The sequence below is a fragment of the Triturus cristatus genome, chromosome 8, assembly GCF_964204655.1.
Source record: "Triturus cristatus chromosome 8, aTriCri1.1, whole genome shotgun sequence".
NCBI classification, from domain to species: domain Eukaryota; kingdom Metazoa; phylum Chordata; class Amphibia; order Caudata; family Salamandridae; genus Triturus; species Triturus cristatus.
The window spans coordinates 48610396-48637210 of record NC_140591.1 but is presented as its reverse complement, the minus strand read 5'-3'; the positions used below and the strand labels follow the sequence as shown (position 1 = coordinate 48637210).

The 26815-nt window shown below is 48.0% G+C and overlaps 2 protein-coding genes across 2 annotated transcripts in view; both read left to right on the top strand.

Moving 5' to 3' along the window:
- The window catches only part of LOC146800026 (uncharacterized), a 139092-nt gene that overhangs the window by 5447 nt on the left and 106830 nt on the right, over window positions 1-26815 (top strand). The window lies entirely within an intron of this gene.
- Window positions 22769-25085, top strand: LOC146800027 (zinc finger protein 862-like). Its single transcript, XM_085624028.1, has 2 exons — window positions 22769-22828; window positions 22936-25085. Exon 2 carries the CDS (start codon window positions 22975-22977, stop codon window positions 25042-25044), a length of 2070 nt encoding a protein of 689 aa, XP_085480154.1. The 5' UTR covers window positions 22769-22828; window positions 22936-22974; the 3' UTR covers window positions 25045-25085.

The window sequence follows — 26815 nt, the reverse complement described above, 5'->3', positions numbered from 1 at the left end:
GGGGTTGTTGAAACTCGAGCATAATTTACAATGCTTTGCATTCCCTGCGCCGTATATAGACGTTTTTTTATGAAATGCTCCAGATACGCTTTTCTAACACGTGGCTTAAAGTTTGGGCCAATTAAAAGGGGGAATTATAAAAATCAGACAAACCCAAACACTCAAAAGAAACCTTCACATACTTAAGCGATGGTATTTGTTCTACCCCATCTAGTAGCAGGCAGTTGGAAATACAAGATCTTGTTAATCTGGCTTCTTGTGTGATTACCACATTTTCATCCACAATAATAGAGTTGCTAGCCCAATCACATCTTTCAGGAATTACATGCCAAGTTCTTCATGGCAACTTAAAGAGGAAGTGCTTCCCGGGACTGATAAAAGTCTACACATAAGTTGGTTCTCTGCTCTTGTAAATATTCAGCATTGCCTCAATTGATTTGTTTTACTAGCAAATCCTAAAAATGGCTTCAATATTTCTCCTAAAAATCTGGCCTCTCAATGTTAAGCAGGGACCAGCTTAGAGACTGATTGGACAAAATCCCCAGATAGTCAAAATTTGTATCCTTTAAAAAGGCAGACTCCCACATCTTAAAAGACTTTGACTTGGTACCGGGACTACCACAAGTCATAATGTAGGGCTATGACAAATTGACTTTAAGGCCTAAGTCCTCCTTATAAATTAAAAACAAATCTAACAGAAGCTGGAGGCTATGTGCAGTTTGGACTATTAAAACTGTGTCATCCGCAAATAATAAAAGAGGCGTGACCCATACAGTTCCTAGTCAAAAACTCGCTAATTTCATTTATATAAAACAGAAAAAGGAATGGGGCCAAAATTTACCCCTGCCTGACACCCCTAATTGTTCTAATACTCGGAGAACATTCGCCTGAGGGGCCGTAACAGATTTTAACTGTGAGGTCCTGATGGAGGCGCATTACAAGGGACAATAAATCCTGTTCAGCTCCCATTTTGCTCATAATCTCCCACAACTAAGAGATTTTGACAAGATCGGTTGCGTATGTTAAATCAATAAAGGCAAGGTGCAGAGAACCTCTCTTGGCTTTCACATACTTCCCCCAAAACAAGTACAAATTCGGGCATTGCACAATGGTCCAACGCCCTGTCTGAACCCGAATTGCACCTCTGACAGAATGTTTTTTGTAGGTGGCCCAATCTTTTAGAAGGGAGGATACGACCTAAGATCTTGGCGCTTAACTCAATCAGGGAAATTGGCCAATAACAAGACGCCTGAGACCGGTCCCCTTTTGAAAAAAATTGGGACAACAATAGTAGACTTCCGTGATTGTGGGATAGGCCCATGCACCAAAGATCTGAACACATTTGTAAGTAGAGGGCCCCACAGAGGAAGATTTGATTTTAAAAAAAGTCAGCTGGGACCTCATCTGGTTCTCCAATACACTTATTTAGGGCAGTTATCACCTCCTGAACATCAAAAGAATATTGGGGGGTTGTGTGCTAGATCATTGGAAGAAACTGTCTTAGTCTAAGGGAATATCCGCAGGGAAAAAGACTTTTGTAAAGTGCATGACCCAGGCCTCCATTAAATTGACTGCATCAATCCTAGATTCATTATGCTCCTTAAAGAAAGATCTGTTGACCACCTCGCAGAACTCAGTACTGTCTCTCATTTTACCAGCCTCCTGAAGGTCCTCCCAAGCTTTGCTTCTAAGGTTTGTTTACACAAGCACCTAGCTAACTTAACTTCAGAGGCTACCCTAGGACATTTTTTCAGTGCACCCATCAAAGTTCTGTGTGCAGTGGAGAATGCCGAGTTAAACCAGCGAGGTGATGATCTGGCCCGAGAAGAAATAGAAGATATAAGATTATCAGAAATGGTGTCACAAACATTAGAAAACTCGGACTAAATGAAGACCTCACCCACCTCTGCAGATAAGCAGGTCAAGATGGAATGCCTTGTCTTATCTACTATAAGATGGTTGAAGGCTACTGGGTCAACCTTCTCCGAATTCAATTTAAGGCCTTTATTCTTAGACAACTTCAAATTATCGGGGTAACTTATTTTAGTACTCACTCACACATCTACTGGCTATTGTAAAATCAGAGAGATAAAAACACAACTCATATGACAAAGAAAACAAATTTATAGTGCTTCCTGATAAGTTTCCTGTGAACGTGGGAACACTAGCATTCTCTGAGCCACACACGTCGCTCGGAAAAACCAAATTATGTTTGAGAACCAGGTCATTTAGCACATCACCATACGCGGAATGGGAGAAATGTGTGATGTTATGTGAATGGCCTTCACTAAAACCATAAACTCTCGAATCTGAAAACCGGCAAAGTGTAATATTAAAATCACCATCCCAAATAAGATAAACAGAATGTATAGCGTTTTTGAAAAAAATCTGTTAAAAATACATTAAACTGCTCCATAATTTCTCCAAACAACTGTTTAAAAACATTATAATAAAAAATAATTAGCAGATGTCATCTAGAGCCAGGTTGCAATCTTTAGCATAAAAAGGCCCGCAGGTGAATTATGGCTTCGTCACTTGATCACGCTGTGTGAGATTGGACAGTCTACCATGTCTCATGGCTCAGTTTCCTTATCTTATGAGATGTGCCTAGAGTCATTCAGATGGGCACTTTAGAAAAACATTAATTGGAAGCAAACTATTTTTCAGCCAAACAGAAGTGTGCTACAAAAACCTGTTCAGGAACGAAACAGTCAACACACTAGTGAATGTTTATCCGTTGTCAGAAGATTAAGGAATTGCATACATGTGTTTTTTCCTTGACATTTGTTCTACTTGTCCCTTACCAATATAGAGTTCATAGCAGGTCACATTCGGGAACGGATTTTTCCATCTTGCATTGAAGTTATAATGAAATTTGAGATATGGTTGTAGTACTTAATTTTTCTTTGTACCACACACAAATCTAACATGATCTGGACACCAAATCAGTTGTTTAAAGCAAGAAGAGTTATCAGAATAAACATACACTTAGGAGCTTATTACGATAGCGGTTTGTAGACCTCCGCAGGCTTGTCGGAGTCGTTCTGACCGACCAATCTCGCATCATAAGTGGGCATTCTGACTGACATCGTAATGAGGCCTTTTATGTTTTTTTAAATTTTTTTAAATAGTTTTTATTTGTCAACAAACTCATAAATTGCAGGCCCCTGAAATCTCAGAGGTACCTGCCGAAGCATTGCAACCATGATATCATTGACATTTTACATTAGTAGAATACTTGAAGATGCACTTCAGTTGAAAACCAGACCCCCGACCCCCCCCCCCACCAACTCCCGGATACCCCCCGACCGCACCATACCATAACCAACAAGCGACATCCTGTGTGAGCATAACCTAGACAGTTCCGACCCCAGGCCCAGTGTAAGCCCCCTCGCCCCAGGGGAACTAGAAGGACCCTTCCTCCTGCTCCGCCGGGACTGGCTCCAAGGGGAGACCCCTGTAGTCTGCCCAATGCTTCCATATCTTATAATGTTTACGGGGACATCCCCTGGCTGCGAATATGGGGAGCTCCAAGCCCATGCTAAAATCCAGACCCCTCTTCCACACGTTCAGAGAGGGAGCTGTAGGAGAGTAGGGTCTGCTTTCTATGTTCACCCCCACTTTTTGCTTTTGCTTTACTGGTTTTCGACTTAGATGTGGCTGTGGGCCTGCTAATCAGACCCACAGCCCTGCTGTTCTCTCTCTAAATTAATACTATGTACTTTAGGTGCATAACCCATTTGGATAGGATCACCTTATTGGCCCCTGTACAGTGTACCCCAGGTACCCAGGGCATAGGTGTACCCTAGGCCTACCAGGGGCTGCAGCATGTATTATGCCACCCCTGGCCTGGCCTTCCATTTTGACACAACTGGCTGATCACTCAGCTGGGGCAAGGTCGTGTAATCACCCCTTGCTTAGGTGTAGTATTCCTATACCTAACTTACATATAGACACATGTGTACCTATCAGTCACTCCTATGGCAGGCCTTAACATTCCTGGAGGCAGAGTGCTTGGTAACATGTGAGATGGTGCTCTAGCATGAGCTGAGCCTGTCTGCAGCTTTCGGAACCAAGTCCTTATAGCTGTTCTATGATATAGCCTACCATATACTCTTAAAGTGCCTTATAATCTTAGACGGTTATGGTAACTATGGTTTGGCTTTATCGAAACATGTCGTGTAAGGTGTCTAACACTGTGGAATAATACCCCCATGCCATTTCTGGACATGAGGATATTATCCCCCCCTTCTAGAGGGAAAGACATGTTAAAATCATACTTCACTGTTAGCCTCTGACCAAAGCCTCAGCATCACAAAATGGATGCTGCTGCCACGACACAAGTCTGACCTCCTGCAGCTGGGAGTGATCCCAGCCAGGGAGGCCTGGACAATAGGTTTCCTGCTTGGGGAGGTGCTAGCACCTCCCCAGACAGCCTTTAGTGTATTGGGGCAGGGTGGGCTGAAAGGAATGAGACATGCCTGGGGCACACAAGGTGTTCCTTGCATAGTCCAGTTCAAACCGGCGCTGGGGCACTCCAGCCCCAGCTCTGGCGCGAAACTGGACAAAGGGAAGTGGGTGTAACCACCCCCTCCCAGGTCCCACCCATAAGGCGTGACCTAGCAGGTATCCCAGCCCCCAGATTAGTATAAGAGTGGGAGTTGGGCCTCAAGACTTTAGATTATCCTGAACCTGCAAACTTGAACAGAAACTCTGGACCTTCGACATTCGACGAAAGAAGAAGACTGAAGAATCTCCCTTGTGGCCAAGGAGTGGCTACCCTGTGCAAACAGGCACCATCAAGAGACTACCCTTTGCTTTGCCCACGTTCTACGAGGAACCGACTGCAGAGCCCGACCAGAGCCTTGACTTCCAGACTTCTCCGACCCTGATCCACATCCACAGCAGAGCTGAGATCCGTGGAGGCGACGAGCGACGTGGGACCGGCTACCTGGGAAAAGTGGCTAGTAACTTCAAGCGCAGCTTCTGAGACACCCTCGAAGTTGTGCACCGGGGATTGAGAAGCCCCAACCCCAAGCACCATCTGCACCGAAGATCAGCCCCCCACACTCCACGAGTCCTGCGTGGGGCCCTTCTGCATTTTCCTGCTTGCCGCGTCTGTCCGGTTGCTTGCCCGCTGGCTAGTGGCCTTTGTGACGACGCACCCGGAAATCTTCTGCGCTGGTTTGGCTCCTCCAGACTGGCTCCCGCTTCTCTGCAAAGGAGAAGCACCCCAGACCTTCCTGGTCTGCACCAGAAGCAAGTCCTCCGTTCTTCGTGGGTTCCGCTTGCCAAGGCTTGGTGAGTCCTAGTCCAACTTCGACGCCGCCGACAGCAAGAGCCTTTGTGGGACAGCTCGCCTCCTGGTCCTGGTCGTCCTCGACGCTTCCTGGTCCTCCTGGCTGCAGCGACAAGCTTCACCTTCACCTGCAATCTTCACGACATCGCCTGGTTCCTTCCTGGTTCCACGTGGTCGCTGGCTAGTGACCTTGACTCTGTCCCTTCTGCTTGCAGGTCTCCTCTCTTCTTGATCCCAGCCTTGGGATCCACCGGACACTCTTCACTGACTGCCTGTCAGCATCTTTCTTCAGCCATCCATAGGAGTCGACGACGAAAACCGACGCATCTTCACCCCTATGCACCCGCAGCCTGTGGGCTAGGTAACTTGGGTACTCCGGTGCTCATCAGGATAGTGACTATCCTAGTGTCTAGTTTTCCAGTCTCGACTTCCTAGCTACTCCGGAAGTGTCCTAAATCTATCGTTTTCTAAACTGTACTATTGCTAGTGACTTTTACGCATTACGCGTGAGTGTTTCCACTCTGCACACGAATCCCGTGGGCCTCCCACTTCCTAACTAACGCTAGTGTAGTGTAGCCCCAGCGATTCCCTAGGCCTAGGCCTATTCTATTTCCGTGACAGTGGTCCTTATACCACTTACTTAGTATATGGTTTGCGTGGCCCCTAGGGCCTAACTGTATTACTTACCTGTGTGACTTAATGTATGCTTAAATAAGACTGTGTTGTACTTACCTCTAATCTCATAAAGAGTGCTGAGGGTTTGACTAGAATAAATACACTTTATTTTATATATATATCTGTTGTGGTGTCCTTTCATTTGGTATTCAAGGGATTATATATGGTATCACAGCTGGCTTCACATGCCATTCAGAGTTTAGCCTAAGACTGCTCTTGTCCATGCTACCACTAGGATAGCTGGTCTATAAGGTTGACTTTACAACCAATCACCATAAGGGTATTTGGACTGATATAAGGTGTACACTAGAACTAGTGACATCATACATCAGGCCAACTTCTCACATTGGTGAGCAGCGGTTGGGATCTGAGCTTGCTGTTGTAATACCATTGTAATCTTGAGATACTAAATTGAAAGATCACACAGATATTGTCTAGGTACATATAACATAGATTATAATACTTAAGTCCTACTGGACTTAGTAGTTGCAGGCTAAAGGGAGTAACACACCCTGACTACAACTACTAGAGAGGTTTAGTAGAAACAACTAGTGTAGGTAGGTGCACACACCACACCCTCACTAGATCATGTCTCTGAGAGGAGATCAAGTAGATGCTCTCTCAGGAGGGTCAGGTCTGCAGAAGACCCCCTCTAGATATGATACCTTAACATTCCAGGAGATGAGACAATTGTGTACCTCCAGAGGAATAAAACAGGGTGCAAACCCTACCCTCCTTCAGTTAAGACAACTCCTAGAGGAGTATGATGCTCTTAGGGCCTCTCAGGCAGGTACCCTAGGTACAGAGGAGGGTCTACCCACCACAGAGGAGTCAGATGGGGCTTCAGATGGAGAGGTAGACATCCAGGGCCAAGTAGGAAGACTTAGCCATGCTAACCTAAGTTTACATGGGAGTTTGCATGGGGTCCCCCCATACAGACCCCCAAGTGGGCTTAACCAGAGAAACAGGAGGGACAGATCCCCTTCAAGGGAATCCATCCACTCCCATGTCTCTAGCATCTCTAGTGTTTCCTCTCACAGGGGAATGACTTCCCCTGAGAGAAAGGAACATGAAGCCAGAATGAGGGAAGCTAATCTGAGGATTCAGAGGGAAGAACTTGCCCTTGCCAATGAGAAGCTTGCTCTGGCTAGAGAGCAAAAGTTAAGTGGGTCAGAACCCACTGGTGGCAGCAATATCCCTAAGGATAGAGACAGGCACTATGATAATAGAAACCTGAGCAAGATTGTCCCTCCCTACAAGTGTGGGGATGACATCCACAAATGGATAACTGCTTTGGAGAGAGCTTGCAAAGTACAGCTGGTATCCCAAAGTCAGTGGGCAGCTATCTTGTGGCTCTCCTTCTCTGAGAAAGGTAGAGACAAGCTCCTCACAGTTAGTGATGAGGATGCAGATAATTACACTGTCCTGAAGAGTGCTCTGATTGATGGGTTTGGCCTAACCACTGAACAATACAGGTTGTTGTTCAGGGATACCCAGAAGACACAGACTCAGGACTGGACTGACTTTGTAGATTGTGCCACTAAGGCTCTGGAAGGCTGGCTAATGGGAAGTAAGGTTAAGGACTATACAGGATTGTATAATTTGATCATGAGAGAGCAAATACTTAACAACTGTCAAAACCAGCTATTGCATCAACACCTGATTGATTCTGATCTGACTTCTCCCCAAGAATTGGGAAAGAAGGCAGATAGATGGGTCAGGACTAGAGTTAAGCAGAAAAACCAGAACCAGGGCGGTGATCAGAAAAAGGCAGACCAGAAGGGTAATGATCAGAAACAAAAAGACCAGAAGTCTTCACCAGGCCCCCAAAAGGCTCAGGGGGAGGGTGGTCCCAAAAAGGATAAAAAGAAAGATGGCCAAAAGAAACCATGGTGCAACTATTGTAAGTCCAACTCGCATTGGTTTAGTGAGTGCACCAAAAAGGATAAGCCCCCAGCCACCATTGCCCCTAAGGCAACTGTACCCCCTAGTCCAGCTGTAAGTGGTGGTTCCCAGCAAAAGGGTGTAGTAGGGTTAACCCTGGGAACTGAGGAGGATTCTGGCCTAGTCAGAGTACCTACTCAGGCTGTTCTGATCTGTGATGGGGACTTAGCTTTGTCCTCTACTGTAGGCCCCAGTAACCTGGGCAAGTACAGACAGACTCCTTTTATCAACCAAAGAATGGCTCAGGCCTACAGGGACACTGGGGCTAGTGTCACAATGGTGACACCTGCTTTTGTGGACCCTCGACAGATCATACTAGGTGAGAATTACCTAGTGACCAACGCTAGCAATGCCACTACCTCCCATAGTGTGGCTATTGTTAACTTCTCCTGGGGAGGGGTAACTGGCCTCAAGAAAGTTGTTGTTAGTTCAGACCTTCCTGTAGAGTGTTTACTGGGCAATGATCTTGAAACTTCAGTTTGGTCTGAATTGGAGTATAGGACCCATGCAGAAATGCTGGTGATAGATGCACATGTCCTTGCTGTGACCAGGTCACAGGCCAAAAAGTGCACCACTGAACAAATGCTGGATCCTGAAACTATGGACCAGTCACAACCCAAGAGAAAGAGCAGTAGGGTTAAGGCTGTGCCTTCCCCCCTGCCTCAGGTGGTGGATCAGCCCTCCCAGGAGGATGATTCTGAGAGCCCTGAAGGAACTGTCCTAGAATAACTTGAACCTGATCAGGTTGAGTTTCTTGGGACAGGGGGACCTTCAAGGGCAGATCTGAGGCAGGCTCAATTAGACTGCCCCTCTCTTGAACCCCTCAGACAGCTGGCTGCTGCTGAGGCTGCAGGGAATGCTCAAGGTACCCATAGAGTGTATTGGGATGAAGGGCTACTGTATTCAGAGGCTAGAGACCCCAAGCCTGGTGCATCCAGGAGGTTGGTCATACCACTGAAGTTCAGAGGCTTCCTTCTTACCTTGGCCCATGATATTCCCCTTGCAGGACATCTAGGCCAGAACAAGACTTGGGACAGGCGTGTCCCTCACTTTCACTGGCCCCATATGTCAGAAGATACTAAGGAGTTTTGTCGCTCCTGTGTCACCTGCCAAGCCAGTGGCAAATCAGGTGGCACCACAAAGGCCCCCCTCATACCACTACCTGTGGTGGGGGTCCCCTTTGAAAGAGTGGGCATAGATATTGTAGGACCAATGGACCCACAAACAGCATCTGGGCACAGATTCATTCTGGTGATAGTGGACCATGCCACCAGGTACCCAGAAGCAATTCCCCTGAGGACCACAACAGCTCCTGTTGTGGCAAGGGCCCTGCTTGGAGTATTCTCCAGAGTGGGCTTTCCAAAGGAGGTCATTTCTGACAGAGGTGCCAACTTCATGTCAGGATACTTGACTGCAATGTGGAAGGAGTGTGGTGTTAACTACAAGTTCACCACACCCTATCACCCACAGTGCAATGGGCTTGTTGAGAGATTCAACAAGACCCTAAAGGGAATGATAAAAGGATTACCAGACAAGCTTAGGCGAAGATGGGACATCCTTTTACCCTGCCTTCTGTTTGCTTACAGAGAGGTCCCACAAAAGGGGGTTGGCTACAGCCCTTTTGAGCTTTTGTTTGGGCATCCTGTAAGAGGACCCCTGTGTTTGGTGAAGGAAGGATGGGAGAGACCTCTCAGACAACCCAAACTAGACATAGTGGATTATATACTTGGTCTCCGCTCCAGGATGGCAGACTATATGAAGAAGGCTTCTAAAAACCTTGAGGCAAGCCAAGAACTCCAAAAAGCTTGGCATGACCAAAAGGCTGTACTGACTGTTTACCAGCCAGGACAGAAAGTGTGGGTGTTGGAGCCAGTGGCCCCAGCAGCACTCCAAGACAAATGGTCTGGACCCCACACTATTGTTGAGAAAAAGGGAGAAGTCACCTACTTGGTGGACCTTGGGACTCCCAGAAGCCCCCACAGGGTGCTTCATGTCAACAGATTGAAGGCATATGTTGACAGGGCAGACATGGGGCTACTCATGGCTACAGATGAGGGGCAGGAGGAAGAGAGTGACCCTCTCCCAGACCTGTTGACTCAGAACCCTGATGATGGCTCAGTTGATGGTGTGGTCTTTTCTGACAGCCTCACTGTCCATCAGCAACAGGACTGCAGGCAAGTTCTGCAATCCTACAGACATATGTTCTCTCTGACCCCAAGTCAGACAAACTGGTGCACCCATGAGGTGGACACTGGTGACAGTCTGCCTGTGAAGAGTAAAATCTACAGGCAACCTGACCATGTCAGGGACTGCATAAAAGTTGAGGTACAAAAGATGTTGGAGCTGGGAGTCATTGAACCTTCAGAGAGCCCTTGGGCTAGTCCTGTAGTTCTTGTGCCAAAACCTCACACCCAAGATGGTAAGAGAGAGATGAGGTTTTGCGTGGATTACAGAGGTCTCAATGCTGTCACCAGGACAGATGCCCACCCAATACCTAGGGCAGATGAGCTCATTGACAGACTGGCAGCTGCTAAGTTTTTGAGCACATTTGACCTGACAGCAGGCTACTGGCAAATCAGACTAGCTGAGAGTGCAAAGGCCAAAACTGCTTTCTCGACCCCAGGAGGACATTATCAATTTGTGGTAATGCCCTTTGGTTTGAAGAATGCACCTGCCACTTTCCAAAGGTTGGTGAATCAAGTCCTTACTGGGTTGGATGATTATTGTGCAGCTTATCTTGATGATATTGCTGTCTTTAGCTCCACCTGGGAGGATCACCTGGTCCACCTGAGGAATGTTTTAGAGGCCCTGCAAAAGGCAGGCCTCACTATCAAGGCCACTAAGTGCCAGATAGGGCAGAGCAAGGTTGTATACCTGGGCCACCTAGTTGGTGGGGGTCAGGTTCAACCACTGGAGAGCAAGATCCAGACCATAAAGGACTGGGCTCCTCCAACTACCCAGACTCAGGTCAGAGCTTTCTTGGGCCTGACTGGGTACTACAGAAAGTTTGTTAAGAACTATGGGTCCATAGTGACACCACTTAATGACTTGACCTCCAAGAAGATGCCAAAGAAAGTTCAGTGGACAGTAAGCTGTCAAAAAGCATTTGATGACCTGAAGCAGGCCATGTGCAGTGCACCTATTCTGAAAAGTCCAGACTACTCCAAAGAGTTCATTGTCCAGACAGATGCTTCTGAGTTAGGTGTGGGAGCTGTTCTTTCACAACTGAATGTAGATGGTCAAGACCAGCCCATTGCTTTTATAAGTAGAAGGCTGACCCCTAGAGAGAAACGTTGGTCAGCTATTGAGAGGGAGGCCTTTGCTGTGGTTTGGGCCCTGAAGAAGCTGAGGCCATACTTGTTTGGCACTCACTTCAAGATTCAGACAGACCATAAGCCCCTCTTGTGGCTAAATCAGATGAAGGGTGAAAATCCCAAACTTCTTAGGTGGTCCATTTCCCTACAGGGGATGGACTTCACAGTGGAACATAGACCTGGGACTGACCATGCCAATGCAGATGGACTCTCCAGATATTTCCACTTAGAACATGAAGACTCAACTGGTCAAGGTTAGTTTAATGTCCCTAAGTTTGGGGGGGGGGTTGTGTAGGAGAGTAGGGTCTGCTTTCTATGTTCACCCCCACTTTTTGCTTTTGCTTTACTGGTTTTCGACTTAGATGTGGCTGTGGGCCTGCTAATCAGACCCACAGCCCTGCTGTTCTCTCTCTAAATTAATACTATGTACTTTAGGTGCATAACCCATTTGGATAGGATCACCTTATTGGCCCCTATACAGTGTACCCTAGGTACCCAGGGCATAGGTGTACCCTAGGCCTACCAGGGGCTGCAGCATGTATTATGCCACCCCTGGCCTGGCCTTCCATTTTGACACAACTGGCTGATCACTCAGCTGGGGCAAGGTCGTGTAATCACCCCTTGCTTAGGTGTAGTATTCCTATACCTAACTTACATATAGACACATGTGTACCTATCAGTCACTCCTATGGCAGGCCTTAACAATCCTGGAGGCAGAGTGCTTGGTAACATGTGAGATGGTGCTCTAGCATGAGCTGAGCCTGTCTGCAGCTTTCGGAACCAAGTCCTTATAGCTGTTCTATGATGTAGCCTACCATATACTCTTAAAGTGCCTTATAATCTTAGACGGTTATGGTAACTATGGTTTGGCTTTATCGAAACATGTAGTGTAAGGTGTCTAACACTGTGGAATAATACCCCCATGCCATTTCTGGACATGAGGATATTATCCCCCCCTTCTAGAGGGAAAGACATGTTAAAATCATACTTCACTGTTAGCCTCTGACCAAAGCCTCAGCATCACAAAGTGGATGCTGCTGCCACGACACAAGTCTGACCTCCTGCAGCTGGGAGTGATCCCAGCCAGGGAGGCCTGGACAATAGGTTTCCTGCTTGGGGAGGTGCTAGCACCTCCCCAGACAGCCTTTAGTGTATTGGGGCAGGGTGGGCTGAAAGGAATGAGACATGCCTGGGGCACACAAGGTGTTCCTTGCATAGTCCAGTTCAAACCGGCGCTGGGGCACTCCAACCCCAGCTCTGGCGCGAAACTGGACAAAGGGAAGTGGGTGTAACCACCCCCTCCCAGGTCCCACCCATAAGGCGTGACCTAGCAGGTATCCCAGCCCCCCAGATTAGTATAAGAGTGGGAGTTGGGCCTCAAGACTTTAGATTATCCTGAACCTGCAAACTTGAACAGAAACTCTGGACCTTCGACATTCGACGAAAGAAGAAGACTGAAGAATCTCCCTTGTGGCCAAGGAGTGGCTACCCTGTGCAAACAGGCACCATCAAGAGACTACCCTTTGCTTTGCCCACGTTCTACGAGGAACCGACTGCAGAGCCCGACCAGAGCCTTGACTTCCAGACTTCTCCGACCCTGATCCACATCCACAGCAGAGCTGAGATCCGTGGAGGCGACGAGCGACGTGGGACCGGCTACCTGGGAAAAGTGGCTAGTAACTTCAAGCACAGCTTCTGAGGCACCCTCGAAGTTGTGCACCGGGGATTGAGAAGCCCCAACCCCAAGCACCATCTGCACCGAAGATCAGCCCCCCACACTCCACGAGTCCTGCGTGGGGCCCTTCTGCATTTTCCTGCTTGCCGCGTCTGTCCGGTTGCTTGCCCGCTGGCTAGTGGCCTTTGTGATGACGCACCCGGAAATCTTCTGCGCTGGTTTGGCTCCTCCAGACTGGCTCCCGCTTCTCTGCAAAGGAGAAGCACCCCAGACCTTCCTGGTCTGCACCAGAAGCAAGTCCTCCGTTCTTCGTGGGTTCCGCTTGCCAAGGCTTGGTGAGTCCTAGTCCAACTTCGACGCCGCCGACAGCAAGAGCCTTCGTGGGACAGCTCGCCTCCTGGTCCTGGTCGTCCTCGACGCTTCCTGGTCCTCCTGGCTGCAGCGACAAGCTTCACCTTCACCTGCAATCTTCACGACATCGCCTGGTTCCTTCCTGGTTCCACGTGGTCACTGGCTAGTGACCTTGACTCTGTCCCTTCTGCTTGCAGGTCTCCTCTCTTCTTGATCCCAGCCTTGGGATCCACCGGACACTCTTCACTGACTGCCTGTCAGCATCTTTCTTCAGGCATCCATAGGAGTCGACGACGAAAACCGACGCATCTTCACCCCTATGCACCCGCAGCCTGTGGGCTAGGTAACTTGGGTACTCCGATGCTCATCAGGATAGTGACTATCCTAGTGTCTAGTTTTCCAGTCTCGACTTCCTAGCTACTCCGGAAGTGTCCTAAATCTATCGTTTTCTAAACTGTACTATTGCTAGTGACTTTTACGCATTACGCGTGAGTGTTTCCACTCTGCACATGAATCCCGTGGGCCTCCCACTTCCTAACTAACGCTAGTGTAGTGTAGCCCCAGCGATTCCCTAGGCCTAGGCCTATTCTATTTCCGTGACAGTGGTCCTTATACCACTTACTTAGTATATGGTTTGCGCGGCCCCTAGGGCCTAACTGTATTACTTACCTGTGTGACTTAATGTATGCTTAAATAAGACTGTGTTGTACTTACCTCTAATCTCATAAAGAGTGCTGAGGGTTTGACTAGAATAAATACACTTTATTTTATATATATATCTGTGGTGGTGTCCTTTCATTTGGTATTCAAGGGATTATATATGGTATCACAGCTGGCTTCACATGCCATTCAGAGTTTAGCCTAAGACTGCTCTTGTCCATGCTACCACTAGGATAGCTGGTCTATAAGGTTGACTTTACAACCAATCACCATAAGAGTGGACTGATATAAGGTGTACACTAGAACTAGTGACATCATACATCAGGCCAACTTCTCACAGGAGCTACCGGAGCCTTCCATGCCCGGGCGATATCCCTCTTGGCCAGTGTAAGGCCCAACAGCAGCAGAAGTCTCTTATATATATTTCCGCTAATATCGTCCATGACGTGCAGAAGTGTCAACTTAGGGTCTGCGGGAAGATCCCAACCCAACACTTCGGATAGGCAGGACAACACCCCTCTCCAAAAATGAGATAATGACACACAGAGATATACCGTGTGATAGAAGGAACCCTCATCCCGCCCACATCGGAGACACTCCGGAGATACGATCAGACCAGCCCGCCACAGCCTCCTACGGGTAAAATAAGCCCTGTGCAAGTATTTAAATTGAATGAGGCGTAGTTGGATAGCTATGGCTGCCTCCCGGGGCGAGGCCAGCGCTTCCGTCCAGTCCGTCTCATCGAGGGGGCCAACATCATCCTCCCATTTCCCCTTTAGATGCTGGAGCGAGGGGGAGCTGTGAATGACAAGCGTTCTGTATATCTTGGAGTTTTTCCGCTCTTGTAGGTCCCCCATGAAGAGCTTCGCTTCCACTGGGCTAAATTCAGCTATGGAATCTAAGCCCGCTAGGCTGGGGGAGAGTGCATGGTGGAATTGGAGGTATCTATAGAACTGTGTCCGAGGCATGCTGAATTCTTGTTGAAGATCCTGGAAGGACTTCAAGGCGCACCCCCGCACCACATCGCCTATGGTGGAGATGCCTATCCGATCCCACCCCTCAAACCCGGACAGGGCCGCCATCTATGGTAGTCGCCCATTGTGCCACAGGGGGGTTTCCCGCGTGAGCATGTTCCACCACCCAATTCGTGTCAGCGCCTGGCGCCAAATCTGAAAGACTACCTGTGTCGCCTGTGGCAAGCGTGCCCGATGCGCAGCGGAGTATACCAGGGTGTGTAGTGTGTGTGGGACCATGAGCCGCCGCTCCACTGCGTAGGCCGGGTCCCCCCTATCCCCATACCACCCCTCATTCAGAACTAGCAGGTGGGAGGCCTGATAGTAGGAAAGCATATCTGACGTAGCCAGCCCCCCTTCATAGGTTGAGAGGAAGCACGTCCGCAGGGCCAGCCGAAGCACCCCACCCTCCCACAGGAACTGACCCAGGGTCGAGTTCACCCGACGGAACCAGCCCGGTGGAATCATATACGGATGATTCTGCAGCTGGTACAAAAGGCGGGGAAGGGCCACCATCTTGAAAATCGCAGACCGGCCGAATATGGTGAGCGGCATGCGGGCCCACAATTTGATGTCTTGGCAAGCACGCTCCCACATGGGCACCACATTACGCTCCCAAGAAACCGCCGGAGTAGTTGATAAGAACACCCCTAAATACTGGAGAACCCCCGCCACCATCCGCACCGGAGACGCCCACCCCTGCAACTGAGTCGGACCCCCCAATACCCACAGGGTAGACTTCCGGGGGTTCATGAAGAGACCCGACGTCTCACCAAAAATCTGCATAATACGGAGTAGCCGGGGCCCCGTGCGGTCAAGGTCTGTCAGAAAAAATAGGATGTCGTCCGCATAGAGAGCTATGCGATCGGCCAGTCTATTCTCCCACTCAAAGCCGGAGATTTGCATGTTTATCCGCACCCAGGCCGCCAAGGGTTCCATGGCCAGGGCAAACAGATACGGGGACAGGGGGCACCCCTAGTGTGTTCCACGCTGTACGGGGAAAGTCATTGAGGACGCCTCCGCTACCCTGACCGAGGCCGTAAGCTCCGTGTAGAGAAGCCGCACGTAGGATATGAACCGCGGACCAAAATTCAAGCGTTGCAGCAGCAGGAACAAATATCGCCAGTTGAGGGAATCGAATGCCCGTTCCATGTCCGCCAGCAACAGGGCTGCTGGAACCCCCAACCGTTGCACTTCAGCGATCGCCACATGGGCCCGCCGAATGCTATGTCGCGTAGCGCGGGAGGGCATAAAACCCGCCTGATCTGGGTGGACCAACGAGGTAATGTATGGCAGGAGGCGATTGGCCAGAGCTTTCGCCAGAATTTTTGCCTCCACATTAAGGAGAGAAATCGGACGATACGAGGCGTGTTCCTCCGGGGGTCTGCCTGGCTTGTGGAACACCACATTTTCGGCATGCCTTCAGTCCCGGGGTAACAAACCACAATCTCGAGCCTGCTCCACCACCGCCGTATAATGTGGACCTAATTGAAGGAAATACTTCTTGAAAAACTCACTCGGAAACCCATTCGGGCCCGGGGCCTTGCCCGGGTTGAGGCCACCCAGCGCCTCCCCAAATTCCTCCACCGTAAACGGAAGATCCAATGCAGTCCTTGCCGCTTCTGATAAAGCCGTGATAGGGTGATCACGCAAGAACCGCTCTACCTCCGCTTCCGTGAGGCATTCACAGGGACTATATAGGCCTGCATAGTATGTAGCGAAGCTATTGGCAAGCGCACCTGGATCCGCAAGAGACATGCCCCCTGGGTCCACGATCCCCGGGAGATCCTGGGTATGATACACCCCCTGACACAGCGTGTGTAGCATTGCACCTGACTTGTCCCCCCATTGGTATACTCGACTCCTGGTGGCTAGCCAAGCCTGGCGTGCCTCGTCCAGCAAGAGAGATCCACACGTTTGCTGTGTGTAAAGTAGCTGTCGGCGAGTCACCTCGCCCCCATCCTCCCGGCCCTTAAGCTCCAGTTCCGCGACCTCGGCCTCCGCCCGAACCAGCCCCGCTCGGCGCTCACGTCGGGCCGCCACGCAGTATGAAATATCCGCCCTGCGTAATGTCGGCTTCAGCGCCTCCCACAGCATGTCCGCCCCGGACACGGATCCCACATTCAGTGTCAAGTATTGGTCTAACGCCGTAGTCATATGCGCCCTATAGTCATTTTGTTGCAGGTGCCACACCAAGAGCCGCCAACGAAACAGCCGCCTCGCGCCCCCCATCCGTAGGACCGCAGACACTGGGGAATGGTCCGAAAGCCCTCGCGGAAGGATCTCCGCTGCCTCCAACCGGGACTCCGCGGCCCCAGAGAGGAAATTGTAGTCGAGGCGGGAGAAGGAGCCATGTACCGCCGACCTACGTTCCCTTTAAGGCGCGCGCGCGCGCGCACCTTCGCCGACGTCACCGCGCACTCCCGGATGTGGAGCGCGCACAAACGATCTCAGGACGTTCGGCGGAGAGGAGCCGGCCGCGCCGCCGCTTTAAGAAGCGAGCGGCGCGAAAACCAGGCACTTGTTCCAGTGCTGCCGGCGAGGTGAGGTGTCGTAGGAGAGTGCAGGTAAGGGGGCTTGTGGGGGCGTGCGGGGGCTTGTGGGGGCGTGCGGGGGCTTGTGGCGGCTTGTGGCGGCTTGTGGCGGCTTGCGGCGGCTTGCGGCGTCTTGCGGGGATCGGGTGTTGGTACCCCTAGTACAGATGGATAAAAAAAGGTGCATTGCCTGGAAAGTTTGTGTGTTTGGGTCCTTGGCTGACAGACAGCGGGTCTTTTCATTTATGAGCAGACATAATGTACTGGTCTCCTGCCTACAGGAGACCAACATGACCTCCTCAGAGCTACCCAAAGTTAGAGGGGAATTGATAGGGGTAAATCTATGGCATGGCATGCTATGTATTCTCTAGGGGAACATGGATGTGAGTAGCATTGCGTGTCCCTTATGCATTGATAAACACTCATATTGACTCTGAGGGCTGTTACATGCCGTCGAACGGCACGCTGGATGGTATGGCACTGCTGCTGATAATTATTTCTGCACCAACTGTACAGCAATTAAAATTCCTTGATGAGTTGGGTCCTTTATGCCTTCGATATGCAACAATTACATGATTGTGGGGAGGGGGAATTTTAAAATGATATATGACTGTGAAAAGGACAGGTACCACCCTTCACTTCGAGGGCCCCACAGCTTTATTGCTCGTCGCTACGTTCTCCGACTGATTGCAGTAATGGATGTTTTAGACGAGTGGAGGGGGCTGCATCCGAAGACAAGGAATATTCATTTTCCTCCACAGTGTATGTTACACCAGACTATATGTGTTCTTCGGGGACAGGGAAACAACATTGCTGGTGCAGAGTCAGTGGCAGATTCAAACTGTTCTGATTGAAAATCAGCAGCGCTGCGTTTGTGAAGGTTAACGCAATAGTGCAGTGTCCTATTTAGAGAGTCATGCACGGATGCTGTCTGGAAGGATATTTGGTGGTTGGCACGAACATGCTTTATGTTATGATAAAGAGGGCTGCGATTTAACTCTCACAAAACAGAAATAACGCTGTGCCTTGATTTCAACATCAAAAACTATTACCATCTCTCTCTCTTCCATCAGTGCAGGCGCTTTTCCTGTTTGTGATATTTCTGCTTTTTGTATCAGTTTCTGGAAAGTTCATATTTTTGTGTGACAAAATAAAATTAATAATGATTTGTAAGTGGGATACAAATCGTAAAATGCTGAATTAATAGGACTGCAGTCATGCCTTAAGCACGCACTGTTTACCCTGCGTTTTTTTACAATGCATGTGTTTTTACAGCGTATGCCATTACCATGCATTGTAGATAGATAGAGATAGATATATATATATATTCACTGAAAAAACCATAGGTTTCACACATGTTATAGTTAGCGGAAATTTTACTGATAAAAAACCAATGAAATTGCCCCGTTATAGTTAGTGCTGGCAACTATAACTCACGCGACCGCAATCCTCTGCTGATGCTAATACTGTATTTAGACACTTATTTGCCCATGTCTTCTTCCATACATTTTTAGCTATACATATATTACAAAAAAAATTTTTTATAAAGACACATATGTCATCAGCAGAAGATTGCGGTCGCGTGAGTTATAGTTGCCAGCACTAACTATAACGGGGCAATTTCATTGGTTTTTTATCAGTAAAATTTCCGCTAACTATAACATGTGTGAAACCTATGGTTTTTTCAGTGAATTTGCAAGGTTTTTTAAATGCTAATTCCTAACTATAACGTGTGTGAAACCTATGGTTTTTTCAGTGAATTTGTACGGTTTTTTAAATGCTAAGTTACTTTACGCCATTCGAGGCGTGCGCGCCCACTTAACGCAGTGCGTTCCGTGCACGGTTTTTATCAACTTTAATAAGCCCTGTACATTTGGTGGCCTTCGGCCACCAAAAGCACAGGGGGTGGGGTCAATGTGGATAGTGTTTTTTTTATTTCGATTTTATAATTTCATGTTGCCAAAATATAGTTTTTTTGCTGATGTAATAAGCCCTGTACATTTGGTGGCCTACGGCCACCAAAAGCACAGGGGGTGGGGTAAGTGTGGATAGTGTTTTTTTTATTTCTATTTCTTACCGTACGCTTACGGTAAGCGTACGGTAAGCGTACGGTAAGCGTACTCGGCGAAATTGCCGAAAAAAAAATAAAACCGTTTTTGCTCTTGGGGGATGTTTGGGGACTCCCTCAACATGACTATGTGGGAGGGAGTTGTCAAAACAGCCCCGTAACATGTTTTTGGGCATCATGTTTGATAAATAACACTCAGTGCGAGAGACAAAATGGCGGACGCCGCTTCCTGGTTTCGGCCGATTCGAATGTTTACTAAGATCTAAGAGCCAATCAGAATCGCGCTCGCGCACGCCACCGTACGCGTACGGTAAGCGTACGGTAAGCGTACCGTAAGCGGGCTCAGATATATATATTGATTTAAAGGCTATTTTCTCAGAATCTACTGAACAGATTTACACCAAACCTACAAAAGGCACTTCCTTGACATAGGGACTACCTCTCTGCCAAATTTCTAGTAATTCTGTTCAGCCGTTCGGGCTGTAGCTCTGTCTAAAGGTCCTATGGAAAAATGCATGGGAAAAACGCGTTTTGGGACCCCCCTTTTATCTCAGCCCCCGCTTGACGAATCCCCCCGAGACTTTCAGGGTAGGAGCGGAGCGTAGCGCCCCACCTATTTTGAGAAATTCGCGAGGATTCATCGACCGGCGCCAAAGTTATTCAAAATAGAATGTTGCGGATTTCCTATGGAAAAGGGGTCCTAACTATAACTACCTACTGGCGACCGCCAGTAGGTAATATATATATATATATATATATATATATATATATACAAAGTATTTTTCGGGGGGACGCCAACACGCCCCTCAACTTACCTTAAATGCGTGGCAAAGGCATGTGCTGTAAAAACATACACATGGTAACAACATGTGTGCTAAAAAATGTGTCAGTAAGGCACAACATGGTTAAAACCTTGTTGTAAAGGCTGTTTTTTTTATTTGAATATAATTGTAATCTGAATGACATGCTTCCTTAAGTAGCAGGATGTTGAGCTTGTGCAGACAGACAAAGCAAATACGAGCATGCTGTGCATGTACATTTCATAGACCTTTTTGTTTGGGGCGAAATATAGACCTTTATATTGGAAGCAAGACTGCTATTTTTTTTCTTATGGAGTATATGCCTTGGATAATGTTTGAATAGATTATAGGAACTGTTAGCTAAAATAAAATGTTTACCTTTGTACACTAACAGAGATCTAGCAGGGGTATTGCTGGTCCTGGAATATATCTGTCCATTTAAAGCATTTCGTGGGGTGTATAATGAATGCATTTACTCTGTCTTTGCGGTAAGGCGGTGGCGGTGCCTTCACATGACATGATTAGCTTACTCTGTCAATTTCTGCAATAGTGAAGGACTCATTACAATTCAGGGCACGGATTGTTTCCCATCACTTTCAAAGATCATGTCAGGTCCATAATATATGTGGTATCTAAAATAGACATTTCTCTTGTGGCGGCTTTGGGGGGGGGTGCTCGGGGGTGTGTGGCTGCAGAGCGCGGGACTGATTGTGGCCAAACGGCTGACCACACATTTCCGACCTTTGCCAACGCTTGTGTTATTTTTATGACCCAAAAATCATATTGCAACTGGTTACACTGGTTTTCCATTAGGAATTTTTTGGGAGATACAAGCGTACAACAACATTTTACTAAATGATGCTGTCTTTTTTCCTACTAGCATTTTTTCTAAAACATTTTATTTTGAAAGCAAAGAACCATCACTCTTGGTTTCAAGCTTCTGCAAATATTTGCATATAAACAGAGAGCGTTCTGGGAGCATTATACATAGCCTCATATTACTAAACTTTGAAATCGTGTGTACACATTTATATTGGAGCCGCCTTCAGTAGTGAAGGCCGAGCTTGCGGCATTTACTTTTAATGCTCACCCTAATAATGGATGCTTTTCATTAATGAACCATAAATACAAGTTTGAACAGCATTAACACATGGACCCACATATTACCTTAACTGTAGACAATGGCCTTTCCTAATCCATAATGTGGTACTGTAAACTGGCAGCCAACGTGTTTGTGCTGTAGGGGGTTGCTGACTATCTTGTCTTCAGTTGCAGGTTTCCAGTCTGTAAGGTATTTGGATAGGAGTGGTCAGGTGCAAGTACCCACAAAGACAAGGTAATTCTGTGTACGTTCCTCGTTGGGTTGGGGGTTGCTGGGTAAATAGAATCACAATCTGCACCCCTTTTCTTTTGCAGGTTTGGGAGACCGTACTACGAAGACAATTGCACAGGCAGACGGGAGTACAGGCAGAACAAAGAGGTGATTGTTTGCTAGAGTTAAAGGAGTGCATTTTCTGTTGCAGGTTTTGCTGCCAGACTGTGGTGCATCTTGATCATTGTAGTATAATATACTTACCCATGTTTTCTTCTGTTGCAGGCTTCGCAGGCAGACCCCCATACTTTCACACAGGCATACGTGAGTTCAAGCAGGAGAGGTAATTGTTTGGTAGAGTTAAACTGTGGTGCATCTTGATCATTGTAGTATAATATACTTACCCATGTTTTCTTCTGTTGCAGGCTTCGCAGGCAGACCCCCATACTTTGACACAGGCATACGTGAGTTCAAGCAGGAGAGGTAATTGTTTGGTAGAGTTAAACTGTGGTGCATCTTGATCATTGTAGTATAATATACTTACCCATGTTTTCTTCTGTTGCAGGCTTCGCAGGCAGACCCCCATACTTTGACACAGGCATACGTGAGTTCAAGCAGGAGAGGTAATTGTTTGGTAGAGTTAAACTGTGGTGCATCTTGATCATTGTAGTATAATATACTTACCCATGTTTTCTTCTGTTGCAGGCTTCGCAGGCAGACCCCCATACTTTCACACAGGCATACGTGAGTTCAAGCAGGAGAGGTAATTGTTTGGTAGAGTTAAACTGTGGTGCATCTTGATCATTGTAGTATAATATACTTACCCATGTTTTCTTCTGTTGCAGGCTTCGCAGGCAGACCCCCATACTTTGACACAGGCATACGTGAGTTCAAGCAGGAGAGGTAATTGTTTGGTAGAGTTAAACTGTGGTGCATCTTGATCATTGTAGTATAATATACTTACCCATGTTTTCTTCTGTTGCAGGCTTCGCAGGCAGACCCCCATACTTTCACACAGGCATACGTGAGTTCAAGCAGGAGAGGTAATTGTTTGGTAGAGTTAAACTGTGGTGCATCTTGATTATTGTAGTATAATATACTTACCCATGTTTTCTTCTGTTGCAGGCTTCGCAGGCAGACCCCCATACTTTGACACAGGCATACGTGAGTTCAAGCAGGAGAGGTAATTGTTTGGTAGAGTTAAACTGTGGTGCATCTTGATTATTGTAGTTTAAAGGATTGCATGCATGAGCTAGGCGTCAACGTAAGCCATGTTCCCTTATCTTGCAGGCTTTGTGGCACAGCAGGTTAAAACCGGCTGGCACGGAAATGTTCAAGCGCAAAGCTGTCACTATGGGAGAGTGCAGTGCGTCACCACAAAGGAAGAAATGTTGCCTTGTATTCAAGGAAGAGTGGATGAAGGAAATTGTGGAGGCTGAGACGCAGAAATCGCGAAGCAAGGTCCGCGTGCAACTCGGGGAACTTTTCCAATACAGTCCAGACGTGGGCTTGATTTGCAAAGCATGTGCCGAAGCCAAGATTGTTGGGGACTTTTCCACAGGGAAGAAATGGAGTGATGGCTGGAAACTGGATTACATGAAACGCCATCTACTTAGCAAAGTACACGAGTCTGCCATGGTGATCTTGAGAAACAGAAGTGCTGCTGCCAGGTTTGGTTTCGGAGTGCGGGCAATGCTGACAGAAACTGCCACTGACAAAGCAAATAGAATGGAAGTAGGTGAACGCCAAAGATCTGTGCCTGAAGAGATAAAGATTCTCATCAACAACGTGCTGCTGGCAGTCAAAATGAATACTTCAATGTTATCTGTACAAGACATCCATGACCACCTAGCTTTGTATGTCAAGATACCAGACAGCTGGAGGAGCAAGAACTATGCCTTTGAGTTCCTTGAGGCCATCAATAGCGTGATACACTGTGAAGCAATGGCAGAACTTCGTAACGCTTTGTATCACACATTGATAATTGATGAGAGCACTGATATTTCTGTTTCAAAAATGCTCATCCTGTACTTCAAGTTCCGACCAGTAACATCAACAGAGCACAAAACACAGTTTGGGGGCATAGTGAAGCTGACTAGTTGCAATGCTGAGGCTATCACTAGTGCTGTGAAAGATTTCTACACTGCCAATGAACTGGACCTTATGAAAATGGTCATGTTCACATCTGATGGTGCGTCCGTGATGTTGGGTAAGAATAATGGTGTTGCTACTCGCCTTAAACAATCCATACCTCATCTAGTTGAGCAGCATTGTGTCGCCCATCGAGAAGATTTGGGAGTTGATGATGCCTGGAAAAGGGTTCCAATGGTTAAAGAGATGGAGACATTATTGAGGACTGTCTACACTGTGTTCTCCAGATCTCCAGCAAGGAAGTCCAAGCTGGATGAAATTGCATCGGTCACTGAATGTGAAGTGGTCTCTTTTCGACCACTGAATGAAGTCCGGTGGCTTTCAAGGCATTTTGCTGTTGGGGCACTAATTCGTAATTACGAGGCTGTTCTTAAGTACTTTGAGCATGAGAAAGTTGAGGAGAATGATCCAGTTGCTAAGTATTGTTATAAAAAGCTATCAAACTCCAACTACCATATTTCACTTGCAGTACTTAATAACGTTCTGGGTGAATTTGCATCTTTGTGCAAACTGTTCCAAAAAAGTTCTCTGACTACTGTTGAAGCTGTACAGTATGCAAGAGCAAAGATTGGCCAAGTTAAGCAACAGTATTTGGGGGACACTGTCTTTTGGAGCAGTAATGTAAGAGATCTGATGGTGTTGTACAAGGAAAGGCAAGAGTTTGACAGTGGGCCTATTTTGTCTTTTGTTTCCCTTCTTTGTGAGCACATGCAAAAAAGGTTCCCTGAAGATGAGCTAAAAGAATGGGCAAGTTTTGAAATCCAGGCTATGGCCGCACAATCACATTTTGATTTTGGGACTGAGAATATACAAAGACTTGTAGAAAAGTATAAAAATGTCTTGGTCCTGGGCGATTGCGAAACACCAGAAGATGTTGTTCGACAGTACAGAGACTATAAATATGTGGTGGCAGAACATGTAAAGGGTGGGTTATTTACCACCTTTCAAGACATGGTGAATTTCACTGTACGCAATGCTGCTCAGTATAGTGTGGTCTCTCAGCTTGTAGATGTCTGCGCAACGTTTCAAGCATCTAGTGCAGATTGTGAACGAGGATTCAGCCTCATGAATACTATAAAGAGTAAATTGAGGAATAGACTAGAGCAGAAGCATTTGGATATGCTGATGAGGACAAAGGCCTACCTCCTGAACGGCCAAGTTGACCTAGATCGAGTTTATCACCACTGGAAAAATGCCAAAGATCGCCGTGAGAAGCAACCCTGTCACCCCTCTAGTGATGCCACTTGACATGTCTCCCTTATTGTTTATATGTGATATTGACAATTAACAGTGCTCAAGTTAAGAATATTTATTAAAATCTTATTATGTACCACCGTTTAAGTCTTGTGCTTTTCTAAACTTGAAGTGTACTTGCCTGTGTGACCAATTCATGTCATGGCGTGTTTATCCAATTTGGAAACTGCCCTTAAGACACTTATTGTGGCCCTGTATGTGTGAAAATGCACCATCTTTTCACTTATTGAAGTAAACGTTCTGAGTGACATTTGGCGCCGCGCACACGCGCGGTCTGGTTCCTGGCGCACATAGCCATGGTTGCAGCGCACAGAGACCCTCCACTGCCGCACACAGAGGAAAGAAATTAGAGGGAACATTGCCGCCGACAGGTATGTGTATTCGCGGGCAGTGCTGTGGCAGCGCCGCCAGGCATCCACCCATGCTAGGCCACAGACCAGCGCATTGAGTTTCGTCTGTCCACCCTCCCCTCGCCCCCGGCCCCCTGACTGTCGGTCCCTAGGGAGATCCATCACATCGTTCCAGTCCCCCCCTATAATCCCCAGAACCTCCGGGATGTCTGCCCAGTGCGCCATGAGTTGTTCAGCAAATGTCCAGGACAGGGGGTGGGGGGCGTACACACTAGCAAAAACCACCTGTTCCGCCCCTATCCGCCCCAGAACAAAGATATATCTCCCATGTGTGTTTGCCCAAGTCCGATGATGCGTAAATGGGACCCGTTTATGTACCAATATACCCACACCCCTGGAACCCTGAACAAACCCCGAATGAAACACTTGTGTGTATCCATAGCGCTGGAGGCATAGCACTTTCGTCCCCAACAGGTGCGTCTCCTGTAGGAGCAGTACATCCGCAGAGGCCCTCTTCGCGTACTGTAGGACCGCCCCCCTCTTGATCTTATCCAGGGCGCCCCAGACATTCCAGCTCAACACTTTTATTGTGGCTAATCGCCCACTAGACCCCCGGGAATCTGCCGCCATGGGAGGTATATCCATGATATGTTAGCAACGAAGGGACTCCGGTGTCTATCTCTACCCATGCCCAGCTCTGTCCAAAGGTGCGGTCAACCCTTAACCTAAGACCCCAACTACCCAACACACCCCCCAACCCCGCCTCCCCACCCCATACCTCACAAACATTGAAGTACCTGTCGCGGTGAGAGACAACCCAAGGCCCCAACCGTGAACCTCAGGAGTTCCCAACCAATGGATCCCCAACTTGCCTCCCATAACTAAACCCCAGAATCCCCACCCGCAACCTGCTACGGTGGTATCTGCCCTCCACGCCATTCTCCGGGGCCAAGGCAACCCCGCGCACAAAGGAAGATGAAGCAGCTGACAGCTAGTCCATGATGCATAGACAAATAGAACCTGAGCCCAGGGAGCTCCCGGGCCCTCGGACCCAGCCGGCGGATGGCCAGCCTCCGGGCCAGCCCCACGCCGGGCCCCCCCGGACTTAGTGCAACGGCGGGATCTGGAACGCCGTTGTCTCTTTGAATTGTTTCCCGCCGCCTCATTCTGGGATGAGTCTGATTCCCTACCAGGGGGTGTATGAGGATGAAGCTTTACTGTCTCATTCGTCCATTTAAATACTTCCTCCGGCGAATCGAAGAACAATGTTTGGGACTTATAAACAACCCTCAGGCAAGCTGGGTAGAGAAGAGCGTAGGATAGATGAAGCTCTCGCAACCGCGCCTTGGCCGCTAGGAAAGACTGGCGCTGCTGTTGGACCATGCGCGTGTAGTCTGGGAAGACGAGGATACGGG

Coding starts and splice junctions, on each gene's coding strand:
- LOC146800027 (XM_085624028.1), top strand. CDS start 22,975: ATGTTCAAGCGCAAAGCTGTCACTATGGGAGAGTGCAGTGCGTCACCA.